The sequence below is a fragment of the Oryx dammah genome, unplaced genomic scaffold (genome assembly GCF_014754425.2).
Source record: "Oryx dammah isolate SB20612 unplaced genomic scaffold, SCBI_Odam_1.1 HiC_scaffold_26, whole genome shotgun sequence".
NCBI classification, from domain to species: Eukaryota; Metazoa; Chordata; class Mammalia; order Artiodactyla; family Bovidae; genus Oryx; species Oryx dammah.
Genome location: NW_024070210.1, coordinates 355,249 through 366,848, shown reverse-complemented (window position 1 = coordinate 366,848; position 11,600 = coordinate 355,249). Strand labels below are relative to the sequence as shown.

Genomic DNA, 11,600 nt, shown 5'->3' with positions numbered 1-11,600 from the left:
CCCCACTCCCTGCTCGCCCTGCGGCCGCCGCTACGGAGGCCCCTCACGCTCAAACAGCCCGCGCCCGCGGAGCGCCCGGCGGATCCTGCCCTTGGGCTGCACCCGGCCCCGAGGCGCCGCCGTCCGCGTTCGGCAGCGGCCCGGGCTCCTGGGCTTCTCCCGGCCGCAGGGGCTCCCGCGCGCCTTACGGGGCGACAGCCGCCTCTCGGGGCGTCTTGGGCCCTCTCTCTCCGGCCGGTCCTGCGGGCTCCGCCGCCGAGCCGCCCGCGCTCCTCCCCGCCCTGCGCGCGGGGTCGCGGCGGGAGGGGCCGCGCGGCGGCAGCGCGCCTGCGCGGGGCGGCCGCGCTCCATCCGGGTCCCCGGCCGTGCGGTGCCGCAGGTCGGTAGGCGGGAAATGGCGACGGGCTGAAGGAGCTGGTTCTGTTGCTGCTGCGGGCGAAGCGGGAAAGACAGCCCACGCTGCGCAGCCGGGGCCGGCGCCGCGGCCCGGGGACGCTCCTCTGTCGTCACAGTCAGGTAAGCCCCTCGCCCCGCCGCGCCCGCCGCCTCCGCGGGGCCGTCCGCCGGGCTCTCCTCGCTCCGCGCCCGGGCTCGCCGGCGGCTCCGGCGCCGGGGAGGGCATGCCCCGCGCGCGCGCGTCCGTCCGCCCGCCGTGTGCAGCCGCTCGCCTCTGCGCTCTCCCCCCCCACCCCCCGGGCGCGGAGCGGAGCTCGCGTCCCGCCAGCTTCAGCGCTCGGGCTGCGGCCTGGGTCGTGGTTTCTGGGGTTGGAGTTCACTTTGCTCCCCCCCACCCCCCCGCACACACACACCCCGATCTCACGTCTCTGGTCCCCAGACCTGCGGTCCCGCCCGGTATCGGCTTGGATCTGCTCAGCTAACCCGGACCCGTCCGATGTTCTCGGTATTCCGCTCTTTACGGTAGGGTGCTTTTAGAGGGGGCGTTGCTCTCTCGGTTTTTAGCTTCACCTTGTGAGGACCTGGAAGAACAGATCTCACGAAGCACTGTGTGTCCGCTGTTCAAGTGTGGAGTTGACATTGTTACTTTTTGAAATCCAGAGTGAAGGCCTCTGGTTGCTGTAGTGGTCAGTTAAGGGGGAATCTTCCTGTACGTAGCATTCTACGCTTCCTTTGGGTAGTAAATGCCTGTGTAGATACTTACTTTTGCATTCTTGACTAGGATTCCGTGATGAATAGTTGCATAAGTCAGTCGTGTTTATTTACTTCTCACTCGTGGTGGCTGGATGTGTGAAGCATGTTAAGTACTTTAGAGTACCTTAGGGAAACCTAACCAAGATACTGCTGGTAAACTGCACTAAGATCTTGAGATGTACTTAGTAGCTGTTCCTCCAAGGCAGGGATTCACCTTTCCAGTGCTAATGAGACAGTGCCAAGATTACTGCCCAACATATGTATGCCATCAGTGACTTCAGAGATAGGTTACCTTCGGAGAGTTTTCAGGTTGTAGGTTTCCTTATATACCCTCTTCCCGTTCTTTGCCAAGTTTTCTTTTGTTGTCCAGCTGTTATGCTTACAAAGCAAGGAAATGGATAGTTAAAGCTACTTTTATTCCTTCTTGTTATTTTCCACATTGCAAATCAGTTGTCCATAAAGAGAAATAATAGGCTGTTGGTGTTTCTCAGAATAGTTTTTCAATCTTGTTTAATTTGGGGCCTTTGAAATTTTTTTAACTAGTCAAATTAAGTTTTTAAAATGTGGTTTACATTACACATCATTTGATATTTGTAACTCAGAGGCTTTCAGCTCTCTAGGTTCAGTTTAAAAGATTTCACTATTGTTTGCATATTAGAATTTCATTAATAAGCAGGAACACACGAAACAGTGTTATAATTGTCATTTGGTAGATTTCTCCCCAAGGTCATAAAGAAAGTCAAGGTAAAATGTAGCTCCTAGGTGAAGCAGTCTTTTAGGATGGAGTTGAACTTCATACTTATCTTCAAAGCAAAAAGAATAGGGGGTGGGAAGTGGAGGTAAGGGCAATTGGATACTTGCTTAGTTGGTTTGTTTAAACAGTAGGGCCAGATATGTGACTTAAAAGGATATAAAATAAATTATTGGTCTAGTGTAGATTTTATCTGGTCACTTAAGTGACCTTTTTTTGTAGTTTATAAAGCATTAATGTTTTAAGTAAAATTTGTTTTACAGATAGGTGAGTGTGCATTGTATGTAGACTTTGTCTTCAAGAACTCTTCCAAATTGTTCTAGCTCTTCATTCATTCAGTTCTTTTAATAATCTTTTCAGTATAGGTTGAAAGGCTGTGAAAGTTCTTAAGTGGTGTAGTCCTTAACCTTTGTGAACTTGTAACTTGTACAGAAATTCTAAATAGGATTGCATAGAAAAAAACAAACAGAATCGGTTTATAATATTTGTTTATAATGTAATGTTCATAGCACTCTACATAGTGTCTCTTGGACATTCCATCTGAGCTAGTAATGCTATTCTTTTTTTCGTGGTTAAGAAATGCAGAATTAGGGGTGTTTTTATCTTTCCTCAATTCATCTAGCTGATCTCATGTTTGAGATTTTAGGTCAAGAGGATTCTTCATGAGATTATTATACAGTGGAATCCATCCAATCCCGGTTTTTAAAAAAACCTTCGACCTGTTGTTCAGAAAGGATGTTCTAGACTCTAGACTTGTAACTGTAGGATTAATTGCAGATCGAATGAACTGGTATAAGATTACCTCATTCGTAGAGTTTTGGATTAATGTGATAAAGAACAAAGCGGTTTGTCAGAATTGGGAATAAACCGTATCTAACTAAACTTGTAATTTACCAAATTGTTGTGAATGCATAAACTAGAGAAGACTTTAGTCATAAATACCAGGTGTGCTGAGAAGACCTCGTATATGATATGCTCTAAGTAATTCTTTTGGATGCTTACCTGACTGTTTTAACTGGATTGACTACAGGGGTCATTTTTTCTTCTTTGAAGATGAGAAGATTTAACAGAGGTGGGACTTAAGATGAATCCATACAACTTTTAGTTTCCAGTTTACATTTGCTATGACACATATATCTATGCCAGACAAACGTTCACTACTGATTTATGCCCACGTTAATTTTTACTTGCAAAGCTAGACTCCGTGGGTGACTGCGTGCTTTAACTTGAGAATAGCCAATACCAAACTCTGTGTCTCTCCTTTGTGTTACGGAATTCTTTCTACAGTGTTTTTGTTTAAAATTACAAATTCTCTGGAAGAGATGCTTTATAAACTATTGCCTTTTATCGACAGTATTAGCGCAGATTAGTTTATCAAAGAAATTTGCTGATAGCGCCAACAGTCGAGGATTCAGAGGCAGTGGAACATAGAAGTGAGCTGTGGTCAGGAAAGGTGTGGTGTGTCGGGACACTAAGGAAGAAGAGCGTGGTGGGAGTACGGTGACAGTGAGGAGCGCGGGCTTCCTGGGGTCTTCTGAAAATCTTACGAATCTGACAGTAATGAGTGAAACTAAGAGTGGTCCCGAGAAGACTTGTGAGGCCTTAAGGACAAGCATGGATTACAGACTTGGCTGGCCCTTGTATTGACCTCATCTGCAGGTCCCCCATTTATTATGGTATTTTTAGAAAAGAATGGAGGGAAACACTAAAATATCATTGGAAAAAAAATTAGTGCTGTGAAATATTTACATTAAAAAGTCTTTAATATAACTGTAAAATAAGGTCACAGAAGACCATTTAACTCTATTAGTGACCCCATGTTTTATGGTAATTGTAGGCTCTCCTGTATTCATTTCGAGAAATTATGGAAAAGGAAGTTTATCTAGATAAAACGTGAATCATCAGCTGTGCTTTGACTTGAGGTTCTAGCAGTCAGGTGTTCACAATAGCATAATAATTGTAGAACAAGGAAATGTGTTTATAACTTGGAGTAAGGCAACATAAAAGTGTGCTAGTAGAAGGCATTTGAATAGTTCAGAAATAATCGGGATTATATTTAGTAATAGTGGCTTATATATAGTTTAGGAAGAAGATCCTGGACTAAATACTTCTGTATGGAGGAATTGAAAACTAAAAAAGCAGAGCCATTGCTAAAAATAAATAAGAAAGGGAGATTAAGAATCTGTTAGTATCATAACATGATATTTTAAGTTTCTCATGTTGACCAGTTACTGTTTAAGTAGAAATTTAAAATACGTTTTGTTAAAAGAGTGTAATATTTGTTAAAAATATACAGGACCAGTAAGTGTCTTTTCAGTTGAGGAAACCTGTGATCACGCGTTGCAGTAATAGTTGCTTTCTTCCTGATGGTCCCCAAATGTGTGTGATCATCCTGTTGAGTTGAAAATGATTAACTTCTTACTGACCTTACAAGTACCTGCTTTAGTGTATTTTGTTAAATAAGGTAATTATAAAATTTAATGCTTTAGTTTTCTGATGTACTGATAAAAATTGTTTGAAAAATATAATCACATTGCAAACTATCGTGCTTTTCCCCCTCGTTTGTAATATTTGTTGTTGTTGTTCAGTTGCCAAGTCGAGTCCCGCTCTTGCGACCCTGTGGATTACAGCATGCCATGTCCGCTTGTCCTTTACTATCTCCTGGAGTTTGCTCAAATTCATGTTCATTGAGTCAGTGATGCTATCTAACCATCTCATCCTCTGCCACCCTCTTCTCCTGCCTTCAATCTTTCCCATTTTGTTTTCTCCTGTTTTTTATTAGTAGGAAACAAGAGGATATTTCTCTTAGAGAATTATGATCATACCTCATCTTTGACTAGTAATTTTGATAAAAATTTACTCTTGTTAAAACTTTAAAATTATTTATATTATTTGTGACTGTGCTGGCCCTTGTTGCAAGATGCAGGCTTTTTCTAGCTGGGGTGAGCGGGGGCTCCTCTCCAGTTGCGGGCCATGGGCTTCTCATCGTGGGGGCTTCTCTCGTTTGGAGCCTGGGCTCTTGGGTGACGGGGTCAGTAGTTGGGGCCCATGGGCTTAGCTGCCCCACAGCATGTAGGGTCTTCCCAGACCAGGAATTGAACCTGGATCTCCTGTATTGGCAGGTGGATTCCTTACTGAGCCACCAGGGAAGTTTTACCTTTGTCTTCAGTTTATCTCAATCATAAGGATTAGTTTTTCTTTGGTAGGTAGTAATATGAGTAGTAGGAAATTATTTCAGGTACTCAAAGATTTTTTAGTTAAAAACTAATTTTCATTTTTGCTAACATCTCATTGATTCTTTTTTTTACTATCAAATTAATGTGGTCTGAGAGTTTCATATTTCTACTGACCTGAGAGTAAGTTGAATATAAATTTAACTTTCTTTAAATAGAAGTTTTTATTTAAAAAGTATAAATAGTTGTATCCCTCCCCTTGCACAATTTTGGTGAGAACTACCTAAAAAGTACTTTTAGGAAAATTTTGCCAAAATTGTCTTTGCTTTTTTATTCTTCAAAATTTTCTTTGTTAATGTATCCAGTAAGTGCCTTGTAACTTGCATGTATACAGGTAACTCTAGTAAATTTAAAGCATTATATATGTTGGGATCTATGTATATTCTGTAGAAAGGATGGAAAGACGATGAAAAATCATAGACTGGAGCGACAGATTGCCCACGTGCTCTCCTCACGAGTATTGTAGTGCTCAGTTCTTAGGAATTCATAATTTATATTTTTTCTAGAATAGCACATCTTGTTGCAAAGTTTTATTAGTATGAATTCTTTTCATGCTGTGTAATAGAATGCTCTTTTTACAACATGTGTGTAAGTTATGTTGCAGGTAGTTAAAATTACAACAGTCTTCAAATTGCTATTCCTTTAAAGCTTAGGTGAGAGAAATACAAGTCTGTCCTCAGCAGAAGTACATGCTGTCTCATTCTGTACATAACAAATACTGATTCCTGCCCTAATGGCATTTCTGCGGAGTATATACGGAGTTTTAAGTTGGGGTCCTGAGATCGTGTTTTTTAAAAAATCACTTTCCCTTTTCATCACCTTGTCCTCTTTCCCCAGGTTTGTAAAAAGTTACTTATTTCAGTTACGCCGGGTCCTCGTGGCTGCGCCGCGGCTCCAGCAGTTGCCGCTGAGGTGCCTGGGGTTCTCACTGTGACGGCTTCTCTGGCTGCAGAGCAGAGCTCTGGACGCCCGGCGTTTAGTGGTTGCCACACTCGGGTCCCCTAGTTGTGGCCCATGGGCTTAGTTGCCCTGTGGCATGTGGAACCTTCCCGGACCAGGGGTCAAACCTGTGTCCCCTGCATTGGCAGGCAAATTCTTATCCACTGCACCACCTGGGAAGCCCCAGGCGTATTTTGAAACACACATGTTAGTGACTGTGCCTTAGTGATCAACAAACTGAATAATGACATCTTTGAAAAATCAGGGCAGGAACTTCCCTGGTGTCCAGTGGTTAAGCATCTGCCTTCCATGCAGGGGGCTCGGGCTCCATCCCTGGTCGGGCAACTAAGATCCCACTCGCTGCCAGTAACTAAGCCTGCATCCAGCGGCAGAACGTCCCGTGTGCCACAGTGAACACCCAACACCGCCCAAAATAAATAAATGTTAAAAAAAATCAGCTTATATTTTCACTGAGCATTTACTCATCAATAATCTTTAACAACCCGTATGTTTTGTTTCTGTAGAAAAATTGATCATGGTTTTAGAGAAAGCATTTTTTAAAAAATTTTGGTTGTTCATTGAAGAAAACTTTATAAAGAGTCTTAATTTCATCAACCTGACTCAGCAGCTCCTTTATGTTTTGTACATTTCCCCATGTTTTTATGCTTTTTATTATGTTTATATTTAGTAGTTTTTGAAGAATTCTATAATGTTTTAAAACAGAGAAAATTACATATCAAGTAATAATAACCGAAAAAGACCACTTTATCACAAACTTTGTTGGGAAGGGCTCACTGAAAAGAATCTCCCTGTCTTGAAGTTGATGATTCATATAATACTCCGCTGCTTAATCTTTCTGGTCTGGTTGACTTTTGACTTTTGTTGGATGATAAGTGGGAGAGACCAAGAAATCTCTTCCTTCTGTAAAATCTTTTAATGAAGGGCTTGGGAAGGTAGTGGAGAGTAAAGGTGGACAGTTGTAGTATCTGAACCTGTTAATTTCAGATTATACAACTGCAAGAGACAGTGAAAACAGATGCTGATATTTTGGTCATGGGGTGTAACTAAGGCAGTGATTTTTTTTTTATTTATTTTTTTAAGCATTTTCTTTCTCAGGTGTAAGTTGAGTAGTGCTGCTGTGTGTAATGGAGCGTAAATTAACAAACTTACAGAAATTTAGAACTAGAAGGGACCAAGGGGGTCATCTAGTCTTTGTTTCCGTACGGTGAACCATCTGAAGACGCTTAACAGGTAGTAAGAGTTTGTCTTAATTAGGGTGCTTCTAGATGAGTTGTGTGTGATAGTAGAATAAAAACAGCTCAGATTAATTAATGACTCATCTCCTGTTTTGACAGATCTTTTTTAAGGTAAAATTTACATGTAGTAAAATGCTATGATGTCCAATAACCTCTTTTGCTGTTGAGGAAATGAAATGATTGCTAGAATGCAGGTCTTAATCGATGTCTGATCAGTGTTGCAGCTAACGTGGTAGATTCAGGACTGATGCCTCCCAGTCCAGGGGCTATTCCTCTAGTAACTCACTGAGGAGCCTACTCCAGAACTTTGCAATTATAGTTTCTTTATATAGCCAGTTTGTAGCTTGTATATACGTATATTTTATGGGGAAACCCAAACTGTTGCCTTTAAAATTTGATTTGTGATCACTGTAATAGTTTTCTTTTTATATCTTTTGGCCCACTTTTGTTTCCCTTTTCTTTTATTCAGCAAAAATTTGTTTGAAAGAATGCACATTAGGTTAGCGTTAGATAATTTGTTAAGAATCCTTCGACTACAGTATACTATTTTGTTGTTGATAGAAATTTGTGTAGTTAAGACCTCTAGCAAATTATCAACTGAGATTATGCTCATATCATTATTGTAATCTTGTTCACACAAGACTAATTGCAACCATAATTGTTGGCATCCAGTATTGCTTGGGGTCAGGGATTTTGTGAAGAGGAAGGAAATCTTATGAGGAAGAAATATTTTTAGTTTTATTTGTAGACCTCTCTTTGTGAGCAAGAATTGATCACTGCAGTGAGGATTTTGTGTTTTGGTGAGACAGTTTTTTCTCCATTCTGTAGCCTCTTTGAGGGAAATGAAAAAAAAAATTACGATTCAGTTCAGCAAAGATTGTGCTATTAGGTTTGCAAGCTTGTTGGAGTTGTAAGATCTCTGCCTTCAGCACTCTTACAATCTAGTGCAGTTAAAGATGTATAAACAGATTATTTTAATACGGTTTTTTAAGAGCTATGGAGAGATAGTCGCGGGTTTATACAGGCATGCGCATGTGGCGGTGGTTACTTACTGGGGTGTATGATACTTGGGCTGAGCTGTAAGTGATGAGGATAAGACTCAGTTGAAAGGAAGGAATGGGAAGCAAGGAGAGACGGAGAAGCGGGGTATAGCAGCGTGGGCAGGAAGCTGTTCTTACTGGATTGGAAAGGGGGGTGCAGCAGACACCGGTGAAGAGGGATTTGGAGAGGTCGATCTTGGAGGGCTCTGTATATATTGCTAGGGTTTCGTTTTTATTTTGAAGGGAGTTGGTGGGCAGGAACAGGCAGATTTGTGGAGTGCAGAGGATGGATTTAAAGCGGACAGACAACTATTTTAGAGGTAGAATCGTCAGGATTTGGTGACTGACTGTAGGGGACAAGGGAGAGATGAATGATTAGGTGTTTAGGATGACTTCTGGCTTGATTGATTAGGCAGATAACTTGTGATCAAGAATAGAGTAGGGGGCCTTCCCTGGTGGTCCAGTGGTAAAGACTGTGTTTCCAATGCAGGGGGTGTGGGTTTGATCCCACATGTCACACAGTGTGGCAGAAAAAAAACAAAGAATAGAGTAGCAAAAATACAAAAGGAATAGGGGTGAGACGGGAAAGGTGAGTTCAGCTTTGGGTAAGTTGAATTTGAGGTGCAGAGTGGAACTTTTGAGAAAGCTGTTAGATGAGAGTCTGAAATTTTAAAGATGATAGAGAAGCTAGAAGTCAAAGAATTAATGATGCAATTTGGAAGCGCCCCCACCCCCTCCCCCACAGACTGCAGATGCTTGGAAAGCAGACTTAATTGCCTCGCTTTAGATTGTTGAACAATCACCTTTTTTATTCCTGAAATGAGATCTGGTTCATATGTTGAAAAGTGGGGCTGGTTCCTAGTCTGTCCTTTTCCTTCTAGGGTCTGATTCTGAAGCTTGAAACGTCGCTGCACGCCTTGCCGTGTTCGTTCTGTGATAGAATCTCCTTGAACCGTGTCTGTCTCAGTGGTAGGCTTATTTCCCTGACCTCCTCATTTAAAAACCCTACAAGATAATGCTGTTAAAGTGCTGCGTTCAATATGTAAGCACATTTGGAAAACTCGGCAGTGGCCACGGGATTGGAAAAGGTCAAGTTTTCGTTTCAATCCCAAAGAAAGGCAGTGCCAAAGAATGTTCAAATTACTGTATAATTGCATTCATTTCACATACTAGTGAGGTAGTGCTCAAGATCCTTCAAGCTAGGCTTCAGCACTATGCGAACCAAGAACTTCCAGATGTACAAGCTGGATTTAGAAAAGGCAGAGGAACCAGAAATCAAATTGCCAACATTTGTTGGGTCATAGAGAAAGCAAGAGAATTCTAGAAAAACATCTACTTCTGCTTCATTGACTATGCTAAAACTTTTGACTGCATGGATCACAACAGACTGTGAAATATTCTTAAAAGAGATGGGAATACCAGACCACCTTGTCTGTCTTCTGAGAAACCTATATGCAGGTCAAGAAGTAACACCTAGAATCAGACATCGAACAAAAGACAAGTTCAAAATTGGGAAAGGAGTATGACAAGACTGTATATTGTCATCCTGTTTATTTAACTTATATGCAGAGTACATCATACAAAATTCCAGGCTGGATGAAACACAAGCTGGGATCAGGATTGCTGGGAGAAATATCTTAACCCTCAGAGATGCAGACGATACCACTCTAATGGCAGAAAGTGAAATAGAGCTAAAGAGCCTCTTGGTGAGGCTGAAAGAGGAGAGTGAAGAAGCTGGCTGGAAACTCAACATTCTAACAAATAAGATCATGGTATCTAGTCGCATCACTTCATGGCAAATAGATGGAGAAAAAATGGAAGCAGTGACAGACTTTATTTTCTTGGGCTCCGGAATCACTGTGGATGGTGACTGCAGCCATGAAATTAAAAGACACTTGCTCATTGGAAGGAAAGCTATGACAAACCTAGACAGCGTATCACTTTGCCAAAAAAGGTCTGTATAGTCAAAGCTATGGTTTTTCCAGTAGTCATACACAGATTTGAGAGTTGGACCATAAAGAAAGCTGAGCGCCGAAAAATTGTTGCTTTCGAATTGTGATGGTGGAGAAGACTTTTGAGAGTCCCCTGGACAGCAAGGAGATCAACCAGTCAGTCCTAAAGGAACTCAACCTGGAATAGTCGTTGAAAGTACTGATGCTGAAACTGCAATACTTTGGCCAGCTGGCTCTGATGGAAAAGACCCTGATGCTCAGAAAGGCTGAGGGCAGGAGGAGAAGGGGACGGCAGAGGATGAGATGGTTGCATGGCGTCGTCGACACAATGGAGACGAGTTTGAGCAAGCTCCGGGATGTGGTGAAGGACAGGGAAGCCTGGTGAGTTGCAGTCCATGGGGGTTGCAAAGAGTTGGGCACGAGTTACCCCTGAACAACAGCTTATTTTCAATCTTTACTTGTGTTATTTCATTATTGCTGATAATAGAGAACTTACCTAGTAATGGAACTCTAAAGAACTTAAGAGGATGGTTAATTTGTAATGTAAATGGCAGAATTACCAAAATCAGGCTATATATGTATGTGTAGAGCTTTTTTAAGTGTAGGTAATGAAGTTAGACTATTGCAGATATTATGTAGGTAATTTCTGGCAGTACTTGGCCCAATTAATATGTATGGTCTTTGGTTTTGATGAGGAAATGTTGGCCTCTTAAAATAAGTTGGAAAGTGTTCCCTTCTCTTCTCTGGACAAGTTTTGTTTGTTTAGATTTGGGTTTTGCTGGGGTTAGTGTGGGGGAATTGGTTTGTTTGGGTTTTTGTTTGTGTTTTTTTAAATTTTTTGGTAGAATTCTTGAGTGAACTTGAAGTCAACCAGAGTCCTTAACCTTACCCAATTGATAGAAATTGGCCGGAGGCCAAATAAGAAACTCAGGCAAGGCTTTACTGGGGCCCTGCTGCAAGGGATGGGAGAGACCAAGGAACACTTGCTTGCTCGCTGTGGGGAAGCGGACTTGTTCCTTGTATGGGGTGAGTGCAGGGGTGTGTCCAGGGCCAGAGGGGTGGCTAGGAGGTTTGCCCACCCCTTCCTTAGGTGGTGCTGAGTGCAGAGGGCACGTTTAGTGCCTTGCCTTTGCTCGGACTCCCTGCTTTTGTTCCAGGCCCTTCAAAAGTGGCTGTTGGGGGTTTTTTGGTCTCTTTGTATCTTTTGTCCAGAATTTGCCCCAACTGCTCATGCAGACAGTTATTTTTAGTCCCATACAGTTTCTTTGTAATTTTGTTGC

General features: G+C 42.3%; 2 protein-coding genes across 3 annotated transcripts in view; one reads left to right on the top strand and one right to left on the bottom strand.

The window, feature by feature from the left end:
- LOC120853591 (putative hydro-lyase KRH_21160) overlaps positions 1–4,538 on the bottom strand; it is a 5,296-nt gene extending 758 nt beyond the window's left edge. The window contains exons 1-3 of the mRNA XM_040227548.1: positions 4,529–4,538; positions 880–977; positions 76–675 (exon numbers count right to left, since the gene is read on the bottom strand). Coding sequence (XP_040083482.1) covers positions 76–675; positions 880–977; positions 4,529–4,538 — 708 coding nt within the window. The remainder of the gene's footprint in view (positions 1–75; positions 676–879; positions 978–4,528) is intronic.
- The window catches only part of CTDSPL2 (CTD small phosphatase like 2), a 75,902-nt gene continuing 64,553 nt past the window's right edge, over positions 252–11,600 (top strand). For both annotated transcript variants that reach the window (XM_040227457.1, XM_040227456.1), the window contains exon 1: positions 252–516. The gene's annotated coding sequence lies outside the window, so the exon portion shown is untranslated. The remainder of the gene's footprint in view (positions 517–11,600) is intronic.